Here is a 23,388-nt window from a genome sequence, read left to right as displayed (position 1 = left end):
CAGGCGCTTGTCGAGGATTTTCCGCGTGGTTTGGAGGAGTAAGTTTTGTTAGTGGCATTCAGGGACGCGTTGGGGGTGCCGGAAAGTGCCGCCCTCGACGAGGAGGATACCAAGGTGGAGTCTGGCTTCACAAATCTCAACATAGGCGCCCTGGCTTCAAGTCGAAGACAACATGTCCTGCGGGACTAGAGAACTACGGCCATATCGACAGTTTCTTATGTTGCTGGTGGAAGGCGAAAGCATGAATAGCTAGGAGATCCTCCCGGCTGGCCATAGCCCAATGTGCCGTATGATGGTAAGTATTACATGTTTACTTCTTTGTTCACCACTTGTCCCACCATTTTGAACCATTTTGAACCGCCCGTCAACATGACCGGCTTACAAAGGAACACGATAGAAAGTAATATTGTTGTGTTCCACCCACTGTTCCTTTTCTTATTGCTTTCCCTTAGATATCCATTTTCATCAATCATATGCTTCTACGACGATCTCATAAGAAGTTACAATCTATGGCTACGAAGAGAACCATCGTCCTACTATATCCAACATAATGAGCAGTGGGCAATCTGTATGACTACAAATGTAGACTCCCCAAGCTGGGGCTTCCTAGCACTGTCGATGCTTTTGCTGCGATCTTCAGGAAGTACACTAACTAGTTACAGCGGCTGCGGGTAAGCGAAGGTCGGAAGGGCTGATCATAGTCGCACACATATACTACGTAGTACTGAGGATTGTGCCACAAATGTCTTATTTTGGGCACCTGTTAGGGCCGGGGTGGAGTGAAACGAAGCGGCCGAAGTTGAGCAAGGAAGGACTAATGCATCATCTGCAGCCTTTGCATGTGGCACTGAGTAGCCAGAGTTGGAAATGCAGCGACATTACTCCGTATTGCTGTCTCAACGATGTTGTGGGAACAAGTAATGCATAGCTGTAGTTGGACGCTTGTACTCACCCCATAACTGTCTCAAGGATGACCAAGTTCCAGAATCAGCCCCAGAAGCCCATCGAAGCGATGGCCCTTGACTCTTTGATCCTTAACTTTAGATCCTTGACCCTGCAATTCCCACAACTCAAAACTCTGCACTGACCGAAGAGCCCCGCCACAATAACCATCTCCTTGCGCATCTACAAGCGACACCATCAGATCTGCCCTACAGCACATCTCGAACAACCTGTTACCCCAAGATCTTCGCCTCATTTCTCAGAAGATTCGACGAGATCAAGCTCAAGCTGTTGCGACTCATGACGAATTCCGAGACCTGCTTCTCCGAGCTCCGCCCCCACCACTGAGCACCTCGGCCTCTGACCTTCCCACCCGCCCTTCCAAGCTATCTCCTCGACTCCCAACATTTACCTTTCAGCATCAGAGATCACCACTTGACCTTAGAGACTGGAAAAAGACAGAAGGAACGGGAGAAGACTGCTGCTGCACCAAATTTAACGAGAAGAGGCGGAAGTCGGATGGAATAGTGACCATGGCAACTTACAACGGTGTGAACCCGCACACTGCAGCGGACCTTCTCCGGCAGGCTGTAGCGCAAAAGTACGTGTACTCGACTATCTACCTCTTGGTTTTCTATTCTTGACCCAAGCTACAAGCTGGGGTGGTGTTTCATGTTTTGGGAACTGGTGGAGCTTCATCTTAAATTGCGGCGGAAATGCCTCATTCTACGCTGCAACTCTTTGTTCTTGGAAATGCTGTTTTGGCTCGCTTTTTGCATCTTACACTGTTCCTTCGGACCCACTTCTTATAACTTGTATATGACAAAATGGGTGGGATCGTGGGCCTCGCAAACATCAGCTTCATATACTGACTCACTTGCAGCAGCGCCCGTCATGAAAATGGAGGAACACCCGATCAAATTGGATCAAATTGTCCAACTCCCTCCGGCATCGAGACGCCTCAACCAGATCCATCGGACAAGCGATTGCCCGGCATAATATCTAGCTTTTTTGGTCAGGTTGGTCTCAACCCTTCCTCGAAACCGCAAGCTCCAAAGTCCCCTGCTGTCACGGCCCCTTTCTTGGACCCCGGTCTTGATAGTCATCCTCCCCAGCATGATCGGGAAGCCAGATGTTCTCGTAGCTCTTCTCGTTCCTCTGGTTCGCTTGTTATGGTGGCACGTCATCGGAGTCGTGATGATGATTCACCACCAGAATCGATTGATGAGCAAGGCCAAAAGCGAACACAAGAAGATCTGCCTGAGCCTGTGCCTACCAAGCTTCCACCCACTCCCATATCATCTGCTTCTTCTTTCCTGCAAAGAGAAGGACCTACAGCAGTGAATGGTCAACCCGAAGTTGATGCAGCTGTCAATCCCGTCGCACAAGCCCTCAAAAACTTTGTCCTCTCCTCGAGCTCCCTCAAGTCTCGTCGTCATGCATCACTCCCTGTTGCGAGCATCAGTATTGATCCTGTTCTTGCGGCACATATTTCGAACCCAAGCACTTTTTCCCATCTCACTGCCCCGGGGAGTCCAACTGCACCTCCTGAAGAAGATGTTAAGCTGCCCAATCATACTTCAGTTCGAGAGCTCAGAAAGCTGACTTCAAGCGCGACTGCTGAGTCGCGTTTAAAGAATACTCCTCCTCTTACCCCACGAGCATTATCACACGAAGACGGCTACCAAGGGAAGAGATCGCCTCTTTCTTCCGGTGCCAGCATGACTGCCGGCGCTGGAAAGTCTCCCGAGTTACCGGCCATTAAGACGACCAATTTGCCTCGCAACAACGAGGCCCTACCTACCGGCTCGCCGAAAGGTCAACTGTCGGTCAAAATCAATGAGGCACGAGGCCTGAAACCAAGCTATGATCCCTACGTTGTGTGTGTCTTCGAGTGGAATGAGTATATCTCAAATGGTCCGAAACACGATGCTATGGATGTTGACCACGACGAAGCATCAAGTAGAAAGGGTCGTAAAGACACGATTTCTGCAATGCCTATTCGTCGAATTGAAGATGATGCAGGAAAACTTAGAGCTATCCCAATGAGAAGTCGGCAGAGCAGCAACAATGGAGAGATAGACAACTCTCAGCCAAGGTCAAACTCACCCGTGACCGATCCACAATGGGACCACGAGGCAACGTTGTAAGTGCATTTACCTCGCAGTGCAGCTGGAACCTACTGATTATGGTGCTAGCGATGTACTTGGCCGACAATCAGAAATTGATATTTCAGTATACGAGTCAAACTCGGAGACATTTCTTGGTCATGTTCGACTATGCTTGAATTTGACAGAAGAGAATCCGGTGCTTGAAGGATGGTTCCCATTGGACCAACGTGGGCCGCACGAACAGCAAATCACAGGCGAAGTTCATTTGCGGATGCGCTTCCAGAAAACGAACAAGAAACACTTTGGTCCGAACGACTTTCAGATTCTTAAGCTGATTGGAAAGGGGACCTTCGGCCAGGTTTATCAAGTACGGAAAAAGGATACGCAGCGCATTTATGCTATGAAAGTGTTGTCGAAAAAAGTTATCATTCAAAAGAAGGAAGTTGCCCATACCTTGGGCGAAAGAAACATCCTTGTCAGAACGGCAATGGCGGACTCTCCCTTCATTGTTGGTCTGAAGTTCTCTTTCCAGACGCCAACAGATTTGTATCTGGTCACGGATTTCATGTCTGGGGGGGAGTTGTTCTGGCATCTGCAGAAGGAGGGAAGGTTTCAGGAAGAAAGGGCCAAATTTTATATTGCGGAGCTCATCCTTGCACTGCAGCATCTCCACCAACATGACATTGTCTATCGGGATTTGAAGCCGGAGAACATCTTGCTTGATGCTAATGGTCACATTGCGCTGTGCGACTTTGGCCTTTCCAAAGCTAACCTGACAAAGAACGACACGACGAACACCTTTTGTGGAACCACAGAGTATCTCGCTCCTGAGGTCCTGCTTGATGAACAGGGTTATACCAAAATGGTAGACTTCTGGTCGCTAGGAGTCCTCGTGTTCGAGATGTGCTGTGGCTGGAGCCCATTCTATGCTGAAGATACCCAGCAGATGTACAAGAATATCGCCTTTGGGAAAGTCAGGTTTCCACGAGACGCTCTCAGTACGGAAGGGCGAAACTTCGTCAAGGGCTTGCTGAACCGGAACCCGAAACACCGTCTTGGAGCAAACCATGATGCACAGGAACTGATCGAGCACCCTTTCTTCAACGACATTGATTGGGATGCTCTTGCTCATAAGAACATTATACCCCCTTTCAAGCCAAAGTTGAAATCCATCATTGATACATCAAATTTCGATCCTGAATTCACTAATGCCCTCGATAATTCATCATCACTGAACGCAAGAGCCATCGCGCTGGCCGGAGGTGCAATGCCAGCTTCAACCCCTTTGTCTCCAACTATGCAGAATGCATTTAAAGGCTTCACATTCGTCGACGAAAGCTCAATGGATGGCCACTTCAAATCGCCAGGTGCAGATGGAAGCGACGAGATGCGTCGTGACGACGATGACTCGTTGAAGCCACAACGGACGAATTCACACCGGATGAGTGGTGTCATGAAGACTGGAGAGACAGAGGGCATCTTCAATGATGATGGGTTTGATGTTGATTAATCCGACCCATCCACATCGTCTTGTACACTTTGCATACGTTAGCCGGGCGTCCAATCAGTTTCAGCATCCGTTCGGTCCTTCAGCGCATACATATTTATGACCACACCTGAACCTCGAACGCACCTCAGCGATGCACTATCCATCCATCCATCCATCAGGCAGCCAAGAATGTCTAATTCTTAGTTTTCTTTTGGGCGTTTGTTCTATGAAAAACGGAAGGATTCAGCGTCTATCATTCTCTCCCTGCATGGCACGGCAGCCCGGCCATGGCAAAACGCAGTGCAGCACAGCACAGCAGTGGAGTGAAGCAGGAGAGAGTTTATGTACTAAGCAAACACGAGCAGGCGGAGAAATATCAATCACTAATTCCATTTTCTTCCACTATTCCTCAAGCAAGCGTAAGTGGTGGAATCACATGGTTCCATCAGTCATCATCATCAATGTACTTTCCAGCGGCCCCTTTCCCTTCCTTCGAGTTCCTGCTTTACCCCTTATTTTGCATTCAAGAGGGCAACAAAAGCACGTCATGTACATTTATTTGTTGGCTGAAGCTTTTTCGTATGCAGTGCAACACAACGCAACACAGCACAGCACAGCACAGCACAGCATTTGACAAGACAACAAAATCCACCCAGAGCTTCTTGCAGTTGCGCTGTATACGGAGCATATAATGATGAATACGAATGTGAACATGAATATGAATATGAATTTCCTCGCGACAGTGTAACCAATCAGCAACCAATGGAGGGCCCCCCCAACCCCAAGGACTGAAATCAGCGGAGTGAGATATCGTGGCCACCAACTCCCAAGTGTGTATTCAACAAGAGTCCCATATGTGCTATGATATCTTCCAGAATAGTAGTGGCAGTAGTAGTAGCAGAAACCGCCCAACTTTTCTCCAAACCATACCTCCTCCCTCGATTCTACCTGAATTTAGTAATTTAGGATATTGTACTCCGTACTCGGTATGGAAATCCAGCTACGAACGAACCTCCTATGTATATCTAGTTGACTCCAGCCCACAGAGGCCGGTATGGGCAGGCATGGCTACGCTCGTAATCCTCGCGTTTATTCTCGAGCTGTGCAACCTAACTTAGTGGTCAACAGTATACGTCCTTCTGTCTTCCCATCATCCGACAAAACTGGAGGCACGGGTCTCCCTGTTGAACTTGTCTGCATGCGCCGGGTATGCGAGAGATAAGGTTGGGACTCATGGATAGAAGCCAAAGAGCTGGCTTTACTTTACTGTGGTCCGAAAATCGCAGAGGTATATCATATTTCTCACTAGTTAGCTTGGATCGTTATTGGTACATGACGGGGATGCAGCTGGCGGAAAGAAAGATACACATGACGATAGCAGCGTGGTGGAAGGATATATGATACTTATGTAGCTACTCAAGTATGTGTCTGGGGGGTATTGAATTCTAACAGAAACTCGCTGTCGCTCCCGCTCCCGCTTTCACTGAATCAAACATATGGTGCAATCCAGGTCTGGCCGAGTTGTTTGCTTTGCTGCAAGGTTGTTCAAGGACGGTCGGTGATGGACCGGCTCTCTCTCTCGCTTGCCCGCTCGGTGGGTTGGTCGATATATGCACACTTGCCGACGCAACGTGGTGAACTTCGGAGCTTGGGGATAACAACAAGGGCAATTTCGTTGATGGGGCGTTAGACCGTCACTCGCATGCCTCCTATGCTCGGGTTTATGGAAGGAACAATGTCTCATATCCCCTCTCATAGCAAGACGAGAAAGCATGGATGACCTTGGGGGTTGACTTCAATAGTAGTGTCCTCAACTAACTGCCATTCCCACTTCCTCCACTCTCAAATCGATACTCCATACTCCACAACTTATCCCAGGGTTTCTTCTGCGGACTCGCTTGTCGCTGCCTTTGTCTCTGTTGCTGCCGCTGTGCTTGGTCCTTGTTTGGACTCCTGTTCGCACCTGGAGTAATAGTTGTACCTCTGCTCAAAGGGCTGAACATCGCCGTCTCCTGATTGGAGAGTTTGCCGCTTCTTAACTTACCAGACGATGCTCCCGGTATAAATAGGCTTCGAGGGCTGTAAGGACGTTCGACAGCACCCTACGCAACGCAAAATCAGTCCCACCATCATGGGCCAAGTAGGAGATCTTTCCGCACCACTTCAAAAATAGGCGCATCCTCTCTGGCCTGTTCCGCCGACTCGGACGGATTCACCGCTTCAGGAGGCGGCTTCGGATTTTGATTTATCGACGACGAAGTCGGGCGCGATGATTCGAGGACTGCGCTCTCGTTACCGTCACCAGCAGTGTTCGCTGCTGTACTTGGACTCATGACGTGACCCTTTTTGCTGTTTGAGCTGCTTCTTCGACTGTCTAGGCTTTTAGTGAGAGTTTTGGTCGCTATTGCTGCGGTACCGCTTCCGCTCGAATCTCGGATTTTCTTCCCTTCCTTGGTCAGCCGTATGCTTCCTCTTGCATCGATGTTTGTTGCTGCGACTGTACTCTTGCCTAGCCCAGGGGTGAGGAATGGTGCAGTGCCTGGTTTCTCTTCGCTGGCGTCGATCATGTACCAACGTAGACCATCGGATAATTCGAATGGATTTTCGTCATCAACAGATTTGGTGGAGCCATGGTCACTTGCTTCTGTATTGATGGAACGGCGATCTACACCAGCTGGAAGGTTGTTGCCGTGATGGCCATTAGAGAGTGACCTGGATAAATCAACAACTCTCTCCTCGACCTTGCTGATGCGGGCCAGTAACCAGTCACGACTTTGTAGCTTATGGATGTCCTGTTCACGAAGGAAGTAGTGTGGTGCGCCGACATTGAACGCGGCCCATGGTCTTGTGGCTTGATTTCTTGTTGGTAAGAAAAGTGCTAGATCCCCTTCTTTGAAAGACCGGTAAGCGATCTTGTCGTGCGCTTCGCTTTGAAGACGATGTGTCTTCTCGCGGTATGCCCTGGAATCCTTCTGATACTTGCGAGCCAAATTCTCAACGTCCTTGTATCTCTTGGCGACCAGGTCCGCTGCGGCTTCAATATCAAGACGCGAGAGGGTGGAGATGAAGTTCTGAAATTTGGTGTCTTCACTAGTTGCATCCGAGTCGGACATCCAGTACAGCGTGTCGAGGTCGGAGGCATTCGAATAATGCTGAGTCTGTAATTGACCCGAGAGCGATCGGTACATTGACGTAGAACCCTCGCTTGTAAGGACCATACTTGCATTAACCCTCGAGGCACGTTGTATCACCAGCTGATCGTCTTGACGGACGACTGAATAGCCCATTTGTTCAAGCATACGAACCATACGATCGTTGTGTGACAGCAAACGTTGAGATAGGTCTTTCGCTCGCACACCACGCGCATCGAGTTGATCCTTCCATTGCTTAGCCTCTGTAGTTAAGTTTTGCACCTTGTCTTTCCATATTAAGATTTCCTGCTCGAAGCTTTCCGCATTCGAGTCTGCGACTGCAAGCCTCTCTGTCAGGTCAGCTACTTTACACTCCTCTTCCGAGAGGCGATCTTTCAAGGCTTCTGATCCCGTTTCTCCTGCAGCAAATTTTGTGCGAAGATTATTCAATTCAGTCTGGGCATCTGCCAGTTCGTTTCGTAGTGACGCCACCTTGCCACGTTCTTGGGCAAGACTCTCGCGAAACGTGAATATTTCTGTCTCTTCCGTAGCCAGCTGGTTCTTTGCCTGCTCGAGTTGGCTCTTGGTCTGTAGGAGTTCTTCCTCGAGCGATTTATTTTCCGCGGAAGCAAGCTGTGCGGCTTCGTCGCTATTGCGTGCATGGATCGCCAATCCTTCGGACAGAATTTCAATAGCTGAAGCCAAACGTCCAAGATCTCCCGAGGCTGGACCCCCTGGTGATAAATGCGAGTGTGCTGCTTGAAGCGAAGACACATGCTCGAGCTGAGCATCTGCCTGATCACGTAGTTGATTTGCAAGATTGAGGTTCTGATCTTGTAATGACCAAGATTCCTCCTTTGCTTGCTGCAACTGCTTTTCAATAGCGTTTGCCCGGTCTCGTTGGAACATAAAATCGTTGCGGACGAAATCAGCTTGCCCTTGAGCTTTAGAGATCTCTTCCGAGGTACACTTCCTTAGGCGATCTAGCTCAGCTTGTAGCTCAACGATGGTATTTTCCGAGGTCATTTTCTGATGATCGCGACTGCCCAGGACGCGGTCAAGCTCGTCCTCTACTTCTTCCAGTCGGATCTTGAGCTTGTGCATCTCATCTTCAAGTAGCTGTCGTTCGTCATCAAATTCCTGGCGCTGGGCCTCAAGGTTAGCCAGGAGATCCCGTTTTGTAGATTCCGCTTCGTTCATCCTCTCACGGTTCTCCGTGGATGCTCGGCGGTCCGCATGTGCTTCACGTTGTAGTTTAAGTGCCGAGTCTCGTTCAGCTCGCAAGTCCGCTTCTAGACTAACAATTCTCTGAATTAGGACTCTTTCTTCCGGATTCTGGTTCGAGGAATGACGACGTGATGAAACGGAAGACCGTCGTGACATCAACTCGTTCGGACGCGGTGATGGCAGACCAACCGGTGAGTGAGGGGGACGCTCAGGCTCCGAAGGTGAAGGTCCAAAATTGATACTCGTTGGTCTATTCATCTGGCTCTGACGGTGGAGCAGATCTTCCAATTTACGAACACGGCTGTCAGACGCCCTCAATTTATCTTCCAGTCTCGACTTTTCGTTCCTTAAATTCCTCATAGTATCGTCTTCGTCCCCCAAGAGGACAGAACTATTATCGATGGCTACGTCCACATCATGTACACTCCCACCTGTGAATGCGCGAGCACCTTTTCTTCGTGGCTTTGAGGCCTCAAGCTCTTTCAGCAGGTTGGTGACATGCTGCACGGCGTCATCAATCCCGACATTTCTCAGTGATTCAATATAGTCGAATACTCCTTGACGACTGCTCGAAGGCCACGGACTACCAGAGTCTGAGATACTGATATCAATACCAAGGCCAGTGTTATCCGAAATCTCATTAATCAGGGAACCCATGCTCTTCCTCCACTTCCGCCTACGACGCTGTTCAGCTTCCTTGTAAACTTTCAGCTCTTGCGAGACGTGGTCTGTATCTGCTTTGATACTTTCTGTCCACTCGGTCCTACGGATTGACTCCACCAGGGTTGACCCGTAAGCAACGGGTAAATCAAATACAGAACGGACGGTGTCGTAGGCATCCATGCCTTCTGACGTCAGTCCAAGGCTGCTTACTTGTGACTGGAAATCCCCAAGCCCTGACTGAATGACTGAGATATTCTGTAAAGCCAAGGTCGAAGCTTGAAGGCAGGAGGTTCGCCTGATCGCTACCTGATGGGCAAAGTGGCTAATATCTGATGCCAAGCTCTGCAATGACGGGAGGAGGTCTCGTGTATGGATCAGCGCTCGACGTGAAGCGGTCGGTATGGAATTCTTATGGTCAGGAAGTCGAAGAAGGTCTTCATGGTCAGTGCCGATCTTTCTAGTCAGCGTTTCCACATCAGCGAAAAGGTTTTCAAACTCTTCAATACTCAGGCTCTCCGTGCCCCGGTGAATATCTTTCTCCACTTCTTGAGTGGCAGCAGAGATATCTGTCATTGTAGCATCCAGTTCCTCCAGCCGGATGCGGAATTTATGAGCATCAACACTGAGCTCAGAAGCAGCTCTCTCAACCTCCTCTTCATTGATGAAGGCGCGTAAGGTTATTGTATCGGACGGCTCACTTCGATGTTGAGCCTTCTTCTTCGTCGGCGTACCTGGTCTTTGCAGCAGGAAAGCGAAGTCGCGAGTTGCTGGTACCCTGTCCAAGATTTGGAGGTTTCCCTTCCAATCTCGTAGGACGTTGTGATGATCGTCACTTGCCGCTTTGGCCCATAGCTTGGTCTCCTCGAACTTGTCCTGGATACTTCGTACATGAGACTGCAAATTGTTCAATGCTAGAGAAGACGCTCGGTGAATGATATCTGCTTCCTCCAGACACCGTCGAGTGATATCCCGATAAGGAGCAACGGATTCCACAAGCTCCGCAGCCCAGGTTCGCCGATCCTTGGACAAGTCGCGCCATGCTTGGAAACTGGCCTGGTTTGCCAACGTCGTGGGTGGCTCCCGCAGGTGTAAAATTTGCGGTAAGGGTGTGTCCGGAGGATGGTCATCGCAGGTAGGAGAAATATACTGTTTATCGTAGACGAAGACCTCCGTCTGAGCAGCAATCAGCAATGGCACGATTTAATTGAGGATTGACAGTGACTCCATGCGCATCTGGCGTACTCGGCATGGCATCTGACAGATTCTACTAAGGATGCGCCGTGCATAGACTCGGGTGCTGCACATACCTCTGTAAGCAGATTTTGCTGCCGAACATTCTTTCCTCGCCCGGTGATGAGAATTTGACGATCTATTGGGACTGATGCTTGGTTGGCTATCCATGATTTCAAAGCGTCTGGCCTGGATTAGCAGTTAGTAACGCCCGTAACGGTTCGTCTACTGGTGACCGTACGAAGCGAATGAAATTGGGTCTGCCTGCAGACGTTGCCCAGTATGTGCAAGGTATATTTGCAACGACATACCCTGTGCGACCAGTATAGTTGCTCGAGGACGTTCAGCCTCTTATTACCCTACAGATGTCAACGAGGACCCAAAGAGTCTACATAACATGTCGGTGAAATGGTCAGCGTGACTCCGAGTCTGGCCTTGGCAATAAACCCTCGTACACCATGACTGGCAGTACTAATAGTACCAGTACTTAGCAGGAGAAGTTACGTGTAATTTGAGCCTGACCGTCCTATGAGGTGGCTTGTGAGATATATACGGCTGAGACTTTAATCTGATCAGATTTGTCCCAGTATCATTGTCATATAACAATCAAATATGGTCATCCAGTGGTCATTTAACGATCCTTGAATGATCAACGATCTGTTGTTTTGCTAAGGACCAATACGGCATTGTTTTTCAACCCTTCTCCAGGTAAGTACTAGTACTAATAAGGCACTTCAGATACAGAGTAGCTACTTACCAATTACTATATACTATGCAATCAATGAAATCTCGTGTCTTTATCATCTGTAATTAAGGTAAGGTTCGTCGAGGACGACTATTTGGTGAAACGGCTTCAAACTTCACGTGACCAGTCGCCTATTCTACCGACGATTTTAAAAAGCTGTCCCTCTAAAACACCCTGTCAAGGCACCGCTTTCAATATTTGCAATGAGGTATTCCATCGCGCTGGAATGTTCTAAGCGAGTGGTCCAAATCGAGGTCCAGGTTCTGCCGCTTTTTGGCAATAGCGTGTGTTGCTACCTCAAAAGACACTACCCTGTGTTACAGGCATTGCCCATGTCAACAATGCCGAATTCGAGGAATCGTCCTCTCCTATCAAGAGCTCAAACCTAGCCTACGTATCGGAACCGAGGTAGAAGGCAGTGATATTTTTGCATGGAGGGTGATTGATCGATTAGAACAAGTACCTGTGTTTGCATGTTGCACAGACAAAAGAAGAGCTTCGACACACCACAACCGCCAGGGATATGCGTCTTGAAACGAGAAAGGGCTAGTGATCCACCAATGCAGTAGCACAGGCATTGATTAAGCTCACATCCCAAGCAAAGATAGATGGAATTGGAGAAGGCCCGGTAAGACATTGATTCTGTTGCGGATTAGGAACAAGTCCGTAGAGGGAAGTAAGATTGAAAAGGATTCAGAGACACTTTTCAGAAAGTTTGATTGAACTTAGTCCCAGGTGGGAACATCCTGGAGACTCTTCATGGCTGCTGACTATGGAAAAGTCGTGAACATATAACGATGCATAATATATGCAACCCACATCTGCACCGTCCAGCCCTGCGTTTCATGGAGGCTCGACTGCAGTTTTATCACAAATGTTTGTGAAATAGTCGAGAGAAACTGGGTAAGTTGATCGGACAATGACTGTGCTCGAGGCTCGGTCAAGGCATCTATGGTTGATTCTTCTCATACAGCAAGCGAAGTCTACGAGAAGTAATATGCGACATACCGAGCACGCAGGCCGCAGCCGTCAGATCCCATGGAACTTGGGATCGAAATACGGAGTACTTGGTAGCTTACTCGTACGAGGCTACCAAGTCGTCGATTCACTAGCGGAACCGATGCATCTGTCCCTCGCCCCCAAAAGGTACCAAAGTCATCAACGCCCAGATCATCCAATCCGAAGGACGACAAGAACGTCTATCTACATGAACATGAACCATAGCGCGCCGTCTAGTTGTTTAGCCAAACCTGACGCACCGGGGAACAGGGTTGTCCAGCCACGGCTGGTGGAGACATTTGGCTAACTACCTTATTACCAAGACAAGGGTGATGTTTTCACTTGGTGCTTCCGCAGAGCATGATCTGATGTCAAAACTGCAGCCGGCGAACTCTATCGTTGCCAAGTAGAAAGAACTATGAGCTATTTATTCTTTGATTGTGTTTGAGTGTTTGCCATTCGAGGTAGGTGACACAGCAATCCCGAGGGGAGTGCTTGGGGGCCGTTCCTATCTCGGCAGCTACTACTAGTAGTAACGCCTTGAGCCAACCCATTAAATGAGGACGACAGGATAGCGCTACATGGGTATGAAATACGGAGTAGAGTGAGCAGATAGAAGTAGTTGAGTCTGTGTACCACCCGTCAAGAGGATTCCGTCCCGGAGTACCCCGTACTCTATCTCAACCCCCACCACCACAACGCTTGTCCGCTTGTCCTCCACATACTTATCTGTTGCTTCAGATGGCCCCATCCCTTCCTGCAGCTTGTGGTAGTTGCTTCCATTCCCAGCTATTGATCGGCTTCCGTTTCCGTCTATCAAACTTCCTTGGCTCGTTTCACCCTGGATCCATTTGCATATGCCCGCAGACGAAGCACTACGACTACCACGGTATATCTTCTCCACCATGAATTTAACTGCTCCGCCCCACCGTTGCGGGAGCCAGCCAGACAACATGCGGCGACCATGACGGACAGTCAGACATGGTGGACAGATGAACGAGTCCAGAGCACGGTGACTCCCGAATACGTCCTCAAGCAATTCAGACTTGAAGAGCAAAACTTGCTGAAGCGATCTATTATTTTTGGTGATGGAGTAACCAACCATACCTACCTTGGCTGCATTCTCGAACGCGCGACCCGATTCTTCCTTATTCTCACACACCTTGGGGTTCCAGGGCTGATCTTCCGTCTTGTCGACGAATCCTATGACGATAAGGACTTGCCAATCGCGGCAGAAGCGGTGCACACTTTGAGACTCTCTTCTGGGTCGGACACCTCGCTGGACAGAAGATTCTACCAAGCGCAATTCAAGTACGTAGCTAGAGACGTGAGGAAAGGTCATCATATACATTTTCTGCACGAGGAAACCGTTCCAGTAAGGCTCGTGGGGTCAGCGAGCGGTATCAGTCGCGCGGCGAAAGATGGGATCGAAAAAGTGCATATTGGATCTGGCGACGTGAAGGTATATGGTCGAAAGAGAATAATCCTTGAAGAGTCTCACACACATCTCACCGAAGCAGATATCCTCTCCGAAATAGCTTTTGCCAAAACTTTGGCACATCAGCATGTCTTGTCACTTTATGGATCTTACAGCCATGGCAACAGCTTGTTTGTGCTGCTTACGCCGAGCATCGAATACACGCTCAACTCGTTCTTGGATAACCCGCCAAAGCATTTCGAGAGTCTACCAAAACCCCAACGTCGTGAAACCGTACTAAACTGGCCACACTGCCTGGCAAATGGTCTAGCATGGCTTCACAGCAATCGCGCGCATCACGGTGCAATCCGTCCCTCAAACATTATAATCGACAGTGCATATCAGATCTGTCTTGGGCAGGTTGATGGCTTGCCTGTCACACACAGCAATGTGAAGGTGAGCGATATCGAATCATACCAATATGCAGCACCAGAGCGTTGGAAGAGGACAGCTACAATGCAGACCAAAACACCGGCTATGCTCACAATGCATTCCGGCGGCCGTACAGCCCGAAAGCAGAACACAAGTAGGCATAGCGCGTCGAGCTCTGTCAACGATTCGCACGAGAGACGACCCTCGCTTACACCGCCAACCTCGTCGGGCTTTCCGATTGACACTTCTAAACCCACATCAACCGCCTATCCACTCATCCCAACTTCGAAAGCTAATAATCCTCGCGGGCAAGGAAGAAGTCTTGACAAATCCGAATACGCTGCCTCGATCTTGTCATCGAGTTCGTCGGAGACAAGACAAGACAGGTCAAACTCATTGCGGGTGCCTACTAACCAAGTAGATCATCAGTTGCGCCCTAGATTGCCAACCTCGTTCTCTACAGCTCGCTCGCATGTCTCTTCTCACAGCGGAGATGGCGGACAGAACGTCAATACTGCAACCGCGCGTTCTGTCACGGTCGCCCCGAGCGAGATCAGAAGTGCACTGATCCAAACATGGCAATCTGCGCAATTTGATCCCTTTGCCGCGGATATCTTCTCCTTAGGCGCAATCATTATCGAAATCATCACTTTCCTCTGCAAGCGAGGCTCTAGTGCCTTCTCACGGCATCGCTCGGCCAAGAATCGAACGGCTGGGAGAGGGGGAGGTGTTGCAGATGCAAGCTTTCACGCCAACCTTGGTCAGGTGTTTTCTTGGACGGTGGCGTTAGAGCAAGATGCGAAAAAGAAGGCTTCCAAGGAGGATGGCAAAATCTTCTCGGCTGTTGGTCCTGTCATGGACATCGCTCGAGAATGTTTGGCAAGATCCGCAGATAAGAGACCAGATGCTTCATTGCTCGAAACTACGCTAGAAGGCTGTATTCAACATCTCACAAGCTCCGGAACTGCTCATTGTAGTCTCCAAAGTCACGTTAACACTCCAGGAAAGTCGCGCTTAGCGGCGCGTGCTCCCTTGAAGCATTCGGTAACCCTCACACCGATGCAGGAGAAGGAGCTGGGAATTTCAAAAAGATTCGAGGAAACAAATTCCTCTTTGGCATCATTCAATTTCGACGAGTATAGTTTAGGCAAAGAAAGCATGTACAAAGTTGACAACGAGGCTGACAGAGAATCGTTTGGACGGAGAAGGTACTCTGTCATATTTCCAGACGACGAGATCATTGATCTCCAGTCTATTGCTGATCGACCAGATCGGATACAGAATGGGACCGACATCTCAGGTTGGAGTCATATGCATACAGATCCTCGAGCTTCGTATATGTCCTCTGATAGTGATGTGCAGTCAGACTTACCACCAGAGCCGCAGCAGCTCGATAGCTTTTTCAAACCGGCATCCCGGCCTCCTTCGCTTCCCGCCAAGGATCTCTTTGCACCTGAATTGGGCAGAGCACTGTCGCAGCATTCCCCAACCCATGCTCGCACAAGCACTACGGCGCGAAAGTATGTGACAGCAGACCTTGGCCGTCCGCGGCAGACTGGCTTGGCATCAGATTCAGCCGGCCTGCGTGGAATAATTCCCAACCGTGATATAGCCAGATCAACGACCAGCGGATCTAGCGCCGATTCGTCTCATATCAGAAACAGTATTCTGAGTTCTACTGATCGCAGCCGAGGCCGGCTCAGCGTATCCACTCTTGCGAGTAACTCATCTACAATACGATTGGAGTGGCAGCAAAGAGATGTTTCGCCCGTCTCGGTGGGTGATGGAAACAGAACCCCGAATGCGTCCGCTTGTGCGTCCGAGGATGCTGCTTCGGAAGACGAAGGAGTAAATGACGGCCCAGATGAACAGACAACAGCCCCGAGCAGACGGGGAGACCTTTCAAATGCGGAAAAGATGTACCGGAATTTGCAGCGCAGCCGGATGTCGCTCAGTAAAACTGGAGGTGAAAGCAAGGGTAAGAAGAAAACGGAGAGTAGTGCCGGTGCGAAGAGAGCCTGGTTACAATCTCGATACTCGCTGCTAGGAGGGAAGACGTGAAGTATAATTCTTTCACAAGAAAGGCGTCGATAGAGGTATATGGGTTTGCGTGTGAGGGTACGACTCAGCGTGGAGTAGGGGTGATTGATTGCATGACACATATTGCAGGGTTTAGATATCTTTTGCTGCTTGGACAAGCTCTGGTTTGGTTGTTAGTGGGTTGGGTATTATGCTTTCTTCCAAGGTAGTCTGGAAGGGGCACGGTGAGCGATATTTTGAGGCATTTACTGTTAGAATATGGTGATCAACTCAGCAGGGAGGAGGGCGCCTCACCTCTTGTTCCAGACTGGGTCGCCCTTGCAAGCCCATGGAGAGATAGACCAGATCTTGTTTGTGAATTGACAGAGCTGTGAAGAAGATTTCATCGGTCATCGGTCATCGGTCTTCAGGCATCAGGCCTCAGGCATCAGGCATCAGTCATTGGTCCTCGGTCGTTGTCTTCTCCGGGTTGGGTACAGTAACATACAGTACGAGTAATTTGTGGGTGGAGATGAAATGCGGGGAAGGCAGCTGGATCACATGTCACATGCTCAGGGTGATGCTCAGGGTGATACTCAATATGATGCCCAGCATGTACGGCGTATGTAGTCACCGCATTTACAAGTCAAGCTTCATGAAACCAGTGCTACACCTGGAAGGAAACAGAACGAATTGGCCCACCAGCAGTGGAGATGAAAGCCAGCTGTAGTACTCGTGTCCCTTCTTCGCCGTTGTCTGGGTCGGGTTCCATCCTCTGATCCATACGTCAGAGCCCCGTACCACTTGTTTCATCACTGCATCGCCCACATCGCCCACATCGCCCTCCTCTGCCGCGACACGTTCCCAAAGCCAGACATTCTATGCATCATTCCGAAGCTCTACTTGTATAGTGGTCGTTCTATCCACTCTCAGATCATGGGGAAGGCGCCTGCTGTCATTATAATCGCAAGGTTGGAATCACGCTCCCAACAACTACTCCAGAGCCATGCTGACTCAATCAGGCACGGCGCAAGACTTGACCAAGCAGACAAGCAATGGCATCTCACTTCTCCGACTCCATACGACCCTCCTCTAACCTACGGTGGTTGGACACAGGCTCGAGCACTAGGAGCGCGGATTGGCGGCATCTTGAGAGCTAGAGAGGAAGAACAGGAAGACATCAAAAGCAATGGTATGACTGGCGGCACTTCAGAGCAGACGGGTCAAAAGCGGAAGAGGAAGCACAAAATCATCATACATTCCTCACCTTTTGTCAGATGTGTGCAGACCTCAATAGCAATTGCTGCGGGCATTGGACAGTTCAAAGGACGAGCGCCGTCGGTGGCAAAACATCATACCATGCATTCGGGATCGCCTCATATTCACGCACTGGAAAATTCACCCGGGCTATCAGCCATTCCTGAACCAGCGGAGGATTTTCCGACTACTCCCTTATTGCCTGAGCCATCTCCTCTTCCAACGAATCCAAATTCGGCTGAGCCACTTGCCTCTGCGCCCTCCATACCCTGTCAGTCTAAGAAACACCGCGTGGCTGAGCTTCGACTGGATGCTTTTCTAGGGGAGTGGCTGTCGCCTGACTACTTCGAAAACATCACACCTCCACCTGAATCAGTAATGATGGTCGCGAGTGCCAAAGCAGACCTCCTCCGGCCTAGTGAAGCAATCGAAGGATCAGACTCCGGAAGAAGAACTCATGGCAATTTTCCTGGAGGCTGGAGCTCAGATTGGAGCGCTTCCAGCTCGGCGGATGAATCAGAAGAAAAGACCGGACTTGCGAACATGGCCGCACTTGGTCATGCGCTCAGTCACTCGCTTCCCAACCGTACTCGTTCCAGCACTCACAGCAGCGACTCACCTGGTACATCATATTCTCGGCGCTATCCCTCGAAACTAAATACCAGCCTCACTACCTCTAATTCCAATGACGAGCTGGCATACGTCCCACCCACCCCAACCTACGCTATTTCCTCATCTGATGCCATCCCAGTCGGCTACGTCGCTCACGCTCGGGATGCCTGTATCGACGTTTCCTATCAATGGGATAGCATGCGCCCACCGCAATGCTGGGGCAATGGTGGCGAGTACGGCGAAGAATGGAGTAGCATGCACCGGCGGCTTCGAAACGGTCTCTCCAAAATGATAGAGTGGTACGAGGAGCACGGTACAGCTGTTAATAAGGCGGCAGAGATGTTCGTTGATTCAGCGGATGAAGTGGAGACAGATACGGTGCTGATCCTCGTCACGCATGGAGCAGGGTGTAATGCGCTACTAGGGGCGTTAACCAACCAACCCGTGCTGTTGGATGTTGGCATGGCGAGTTTGACTATGGCTGTTAGGAAGGGGAGCGTAGCGAAAAGTGCCAGGCAGAAGAAGAGTGAGATCGAGGACGCTAACTCGACAAACAATAATAATGCGCCATCATCGGCAAGAAGAAGCAGCAGGAGAGGATCGATCGATCTTGGAATAGCGGAGGACTACGAGATGAAATTTACAGCATCAACGGATCATCTACGTGCCGGGTCAAATCCTTTGTCAGGAAGTGCAGGTTCCCCTCGGATTGGATCTTCGGCATCCAATTCGCCTTACAGAAGACCTGCCACTTCATTCTCCAGCGATAGCTTCACCATTGGAGAGGGCGCCGCTACTTTCTCCACAGCGCCGTCTGCTAGACCAGTCACTGCTGGTGCAGCCTTCAGCAGCGCTGGCGGGTTACACCGAAGCAAGAGTGGCCATTCAGCTCTGAGGAATGGGATATACCCAACGATCAGCAGTGCACCTAAGATCCCAAGTGGGCTGTGGAGGAGTGGCACGACGTGGAGCAGTAATTCCAATAACGAAGCGACAAGTGAAAGTGGTGGGGAGAGTGATGCTTTACCGGATTTTGGGAGCATGAATGCAAAATCGATCGCCGCTTGTGCAACTAGAGGTTTGGATGGATCGAATGATTTGAGCTTAAGAAGAAAGGATAGCAATGTGGCGCCTGATGAGCAGGTTCGGCCGGGGGAGGAGGAGGAGCAGCAGCAGCAACAGCAGGAGGAGCAGGGTACGGAGGTGAATGGCAACGGGACCCGAGCTCTGAATAGAAGCCCAACTCCTATTGCGTCATCAAAACCATATAACCAGCTGAAAAGCCCTCCATACACGAAGACTCATGCTCATACACCAACAAGGACAGCGAGTCAGATGGGATTATGGGGTAGTGGCTTCAAAAAGGATTCGAATATGCCGAAACGACGATGGACCGTGGTGGAAAATCCGGCGGGATGACCCAGAAGAAGAAGAAGAAGAAGAAGAAGAAGAAGAAGAAGAAGAAGAAGAAGAAGAAGAAGAATAAGGGAGATAAACGTTCAAAAGTAGCGGTTGGGGTTACAGTTGCGGTTCTTTGGATTTCATGGGAACACGGAGAATTGAATATATGGAGGGTGGAGGGCATGGACAGGCAATGGGAATGAGCGCGTTGCTTGGACTGATCCCGAGCCGGCACAATGGATAGGGAGACGCAGCGTTGGAGATTTGGAAGGCATTGGTTGATCTACCAACCTTCTTCACCCCCTCTCATCTCCATCTACCATCGAAGCCTATATATATGCTCAGAAGGAATCCCCACTCAATCAAAAAAGAGGCAGTGGCGATACTGGCCCAATCACATCTCTCCAAAACATAGCATGTCCCTACTTTGTCCAGCTTGATGATCCCTTGATTCCCATGGAAGCCGGCTAACTTTTACTTATCTACTCAATCCCATCATCAGCTTCTCCCCAACCGCCCCAACTCAGACCCAGGTCTGGGCCCGAACGTCTCCTCTCTGATCACACAACCGCAATCTTTACTCCACTCTATGGCGCCCCGTTCCGTTCCGTTTCGTTTCGCTCCGCTCCGCTCCCCTGCCTGCCATCCATGAACACATAGAAGTGTGCAGTACCTATTATCTGATTGGATGAGTTTTTCTTTGACGGTAAGCTGCTAGAAGGGGAGATGAATGGGAGGAGTAGGCAATCCGACTTTTCTCTGTACTCATTGATCGTGTTGCATGCTTTGGGCGGCTGTGAGACATTGATTTCTATCACCCAAGTGTGCTTGCTTGAGAGGTATATATCATAGAATCAGATAGATGATAATAGAATCTTGCGGCCGTGGAAGGTTAGAGAATCTTAAGAAGCAACGGTCTATGGGTCCTATAAAAGCAAAAATCCACATCTCCTACCTGATGCTAATGCATTCTATGAGATCCATGAAGCAAGAGATAAACCCTTACAGAAAACAGATGGACAAGGACAAGTAAGACAGACATCAACACGATCCAATCTGAGACATGAAAAACCCAGCAAAGTGGCCTCTGGCTGTATCTTATCTGCATCTTGAGACACACAAACTCCGCCAGATTGAGACCTTCTTAGTTTCTCACGAGAGCCAGCTCCGTGGAAAACATCTCGAGGTCTCTGAATGACCTACCGTAGGCGGAAGACTTGCAGACTCCAAACTCCAGACTTCAGATGATCGCGATGAAAACAGCAATGTGATCCTGTGGGCGACGCAGCATAGGGGGGGGGGACGACTCATCTTCGATTGGGAGAGAAGAAAAATCCGCATGAGATCTTTTCATTCCTCGAGGTTATTTGAGCACTGGTGAAAGGTCCCTGATTCGCCTACCACATTCGAAAAAAATTCTGCCGCTCTGAAGATCAAGACTTCCAAACACTGTGGCGAAGCGAACAGCAAAGCAGTCGGAGCAACAATGGGATATGGACGAGCAACTCACCTCCGGCATGATCCAAAGCAGAGATCGGAAATGTCCCAAATTCGCCTACCGTGTCCGAAACCCCTAAGCCCAAACTCCAAACTCCAAACTCCACTCGTTCAAAAGTCCCAAAACAAGCACCCACCTTGTAAAATGCTTGAAAATGCAAGAATTTGCAAAATAGGATTGGAAGGATCATCGAACAACCTTCCAAGGTCCATCGTCCGTAAAAATGATACCCCTACCTTTCTGCTTTCGAATGGCAAGACTCGTTTCAGACGCCGCTCGTGCCTGTACACCCGACAAGTCTGCTGCTCGATTCTGGGATGGCGCCCGAGGCCATAGGGTGCCATCCGACTGAGATCGTACATCCTCTGGCGAAGGAAAGAAGGAGCGGTGAGTGAAGTCCCGGAAGCCTTGAATCACGGCAGCAGAATGTTCTGATAGCCGCTTGCTGGCAATTCGTTCTTCCATCTCCTTTCGGGAATGGTTGGCGTCGCCTTCCGTTGCTAAAAGCGCTTTGAGCGTGGCGTTGGACATGGCAACGTTTTCTAAATCACCATGTGCAGCTTTCATGGGTTCAGATGGGTTTGAAAGGGGTGAGACGTCCTTCGTGGTACCGACATGCCGCGAACTGCCATGCTTTTTCGTCGAGCTACAGGAATAGCAGTTCGTTTGTGCTATGGAGGTTTGTGAGGTCGAAGCCGAGTCCGATGAGGAGCAACCTGTTTCCCAGGGAAAGACCGTTGATTCCTTAAACTTTCCCCCTCGTACTACTCCACTTCGAGCCCGCGAAGGGCCACGGGAGCCGATTGGAGGGAAGTCACAGGTGAAACTGCCCAAGTCTGAGTCAAGGGGTTCAAGTTGAGATTTACACTCATCTTTCACGGCGTCAGCAGCGGTGATGACGCACTTCCCAGCGTCTGGACCTGGGTTAAGGGCCGAACCATTATCTGTAGCTTGCAGCGACCGAGGCAGATTCTCCTTATTCCTATCTTTAGGCATGCGGATCTTGAGAGAATCTTTTGCAAGCGGTTTTCGTGTCATGACTGGACCAGTTATTGGGCTGCCGACTCGAAGACAGGTGGGTGTACGTTGTGGCGGATTAACACTTAGCTGTGGCAGTGTTGCTGCTCGAGCTTTCAAATCGCTCATCCCAACTTTTCTTCTAACTTGTGGCTGAGACTGCGTCCGATCGTTCCGAAATGGCGGATACCGACTATCAGCTACGGAAGAGAGGTGGTCAAGGCCGGGTTCAACATCTAAATCTGTGGAAACAGGGAAAACTGGTGCAAAAGGATTTGGTGGACAAGCAGGATGAGAAGGCAAGAAATCGTCTGCTGTTGCGGAGCCTGACTCAAAGATTGGAAGCTGCGGAAGATGCTTTGTCTCAACAATGGATTCGTGAAACAATGCCTTTCCTTGTGAAGGACGGCTTGCATCTGTATTTGGAAAAGTGGAAAGACCGAGTAAGGGAGCAGTAGTGGTTGACGTGTTCTCCAGGCCAGTAGACAAGGTGCTGGAGCAGATTTGAGTATTGTGAGGACCCCAGAGCTCTTCCGGATTATCCCAAACTGCATAGCTCTCTGTTTTCGACGGTTCTAGCTCAAGCGCAGCCAGAGCAGCGTTAAGAGCATCAACCACCGATTGGGCGGAGTGCGAAGGCGGAAGCTCCTGAAGAGCATAGACTAGACCTGTCGGTCCTTGGGAGGGATAGCGTCTATCGAGGTACCACTGGGCAATGTTGGTGATGGATGGCTTCTTCCGGCCGCCTTCACGCCGTCTCGGAACTGCTACGGATCCTGTATAGGCACGGGGCCAAGGGATACACCAAGGTACTCGACGAGCTCCCCGTCCGACAGATTTGGTAGTTCTTCGTTTAACACCGGAACGAGTAGTTGCCGTGCTATCAGATGAGATTGTGCGCTGCACAACTTTTCTTATGGGGCCCATACCTCGCTCGTTACAGTCAACACGTATCACACAGAACAAGAATTTGATCGAAGGTCTAGAACATACACTTATGCAAGGCGAAAACGGAGAAGCTCAAAACCTCGAAAGAGGCAAACTATATAGAGCAACGGAACAAAAGATCTGGCTAACAATGAGTACGACTTGCTCAAAGGGATGGGATGACAAAGCGATCTACGATGAGAAGATGAAAAAGAAAATGCGTTCAATGTCCAACAAAGGGAGGAAAATAAAGAGCCAATGTCCCGCGCAT

The 23,388-nt window shown here is 49.8% G+C and overlaps 5 protein-coding genes across 5 annotated transcripts; 3 read left to right on the top strand and 2 right to left on the bottom strand.

Moving 5' to 3' along the window:
* Nucleotides 1–1,475: 1,475 nt before the first annotated feature.
* On the top strand, nucleotides 1,476–4,563 carry EPUS_04312 (uncharacterized protein; the record flags this gene model as incomplete). The annotated part of the gene is made up of 3 exons (XM_007788224.1): nucleotides 1,476–1,543; nucleotides 1,826–3,088; nucleotides 3,141–4,563. The coding sequence occupies 3 exons, from the start codon at nucleotides 1,476–1,478 to the stop codon at nucleotides 4,561–4,563; spliced, it is 2,754 nt and encodes a 917-aa protein (XP_007786414.1).
* A 1,793-nt stretch (nucleotides 4,564–6,356) lies between these two features.
* EPUS_04311 (uncharacterized protein) lies at nucleotides 6,357–11,102 on the bottom strand (the record flags this gene model as incomplete). Its single annotated transcript, XM_007788223.1, has 4 exons — nucleotides 6,357–6,644; nucleotides 6,702–10,736; nucleotides 10,871–10,982; nucleotides 11,035–11,102. 4 exons carry the CDS (start codon nucleotides 11,100–11,102, stop codon nucleotides 6,357–6,359), a joined length of 4,503 nt encoding a protein of 1,500 aa, XP_007786413.1.
* A 2,399-nt stretch (nucleotides 11,103–13,501) lies between these two features.
* On the top strand, nucleotides 13,502–16,447 carry EPUS_04310 (uncharacterized protein; the record flags this gene model as incomplete). Its single annotated transcript, XM_007788222.1, has 1 exon — nucleotides 13,502–16,447. One exon carries the CDS (start codon nucleotides 13,502–13,504, stop codon nucleotides 16,445–16,447), a length of 2,946 nt encoding a protein of 981 aa, XP_007786412.1.
* An 894-nt stretch (nucleotides 16,448–17,341) lies between these two features.
* On the top strand, nucleotides 17,342–19,693 carry EPUS_04309 (uncharacterized protein; the record flags this gene model as incomplete). The annotated part of the gene is made up of 1 exon (XM_007788221.1): nucleotides 17,342–19,693. One exon carries the CDS (start codon nucleotides 17,342–17,344, stop codon nucleotides 19,691–19,693), a length of 2,352 nt encoding a protein of 783 aa, XP_007786411.1.
* Nucleotides 19,694–21,359: 1,666 nt separating this feature from the next.
* EPUS_04308 (uncharacterized protein) lies at nucleotides 21,360–23,117 on the bottom strand (the record flags this gene model as incomplete). The annotated part of the gene is made up of 1 exon (XM_007788220.1): nucleotides 21,360–23,117. One exon carries the CDS (start codon nucleotides 23,115–23,117, stop codon nucleotides 21,360–21,362), a length of 1,758 nt encoding a protein of 585 aa, XP_007786410.1.
* Nucleotides 23,118–23,388: the final 271 nt, after the last annotated feature.

This window comes from Endocarpon pusillum (genome assembly GCF_000464535.1).
Source record: "Endocarpon pusillum Z07020 unplaced genomic scaffold C713767, whole genome shotgun sequence".
Taxonomy (NCBI): Eukaryota; Fungi; Ascomycota; class Eurotiomycetes; order Verrucariales; family Verrucariaceae; genus Endocarpon; species Endocarpon pusillum.
The sequence above is the reverse complement of the archived record's forward strand: the minus strand, read 5'-3'. Positions and strand labels throughout refer to the sequence as shown.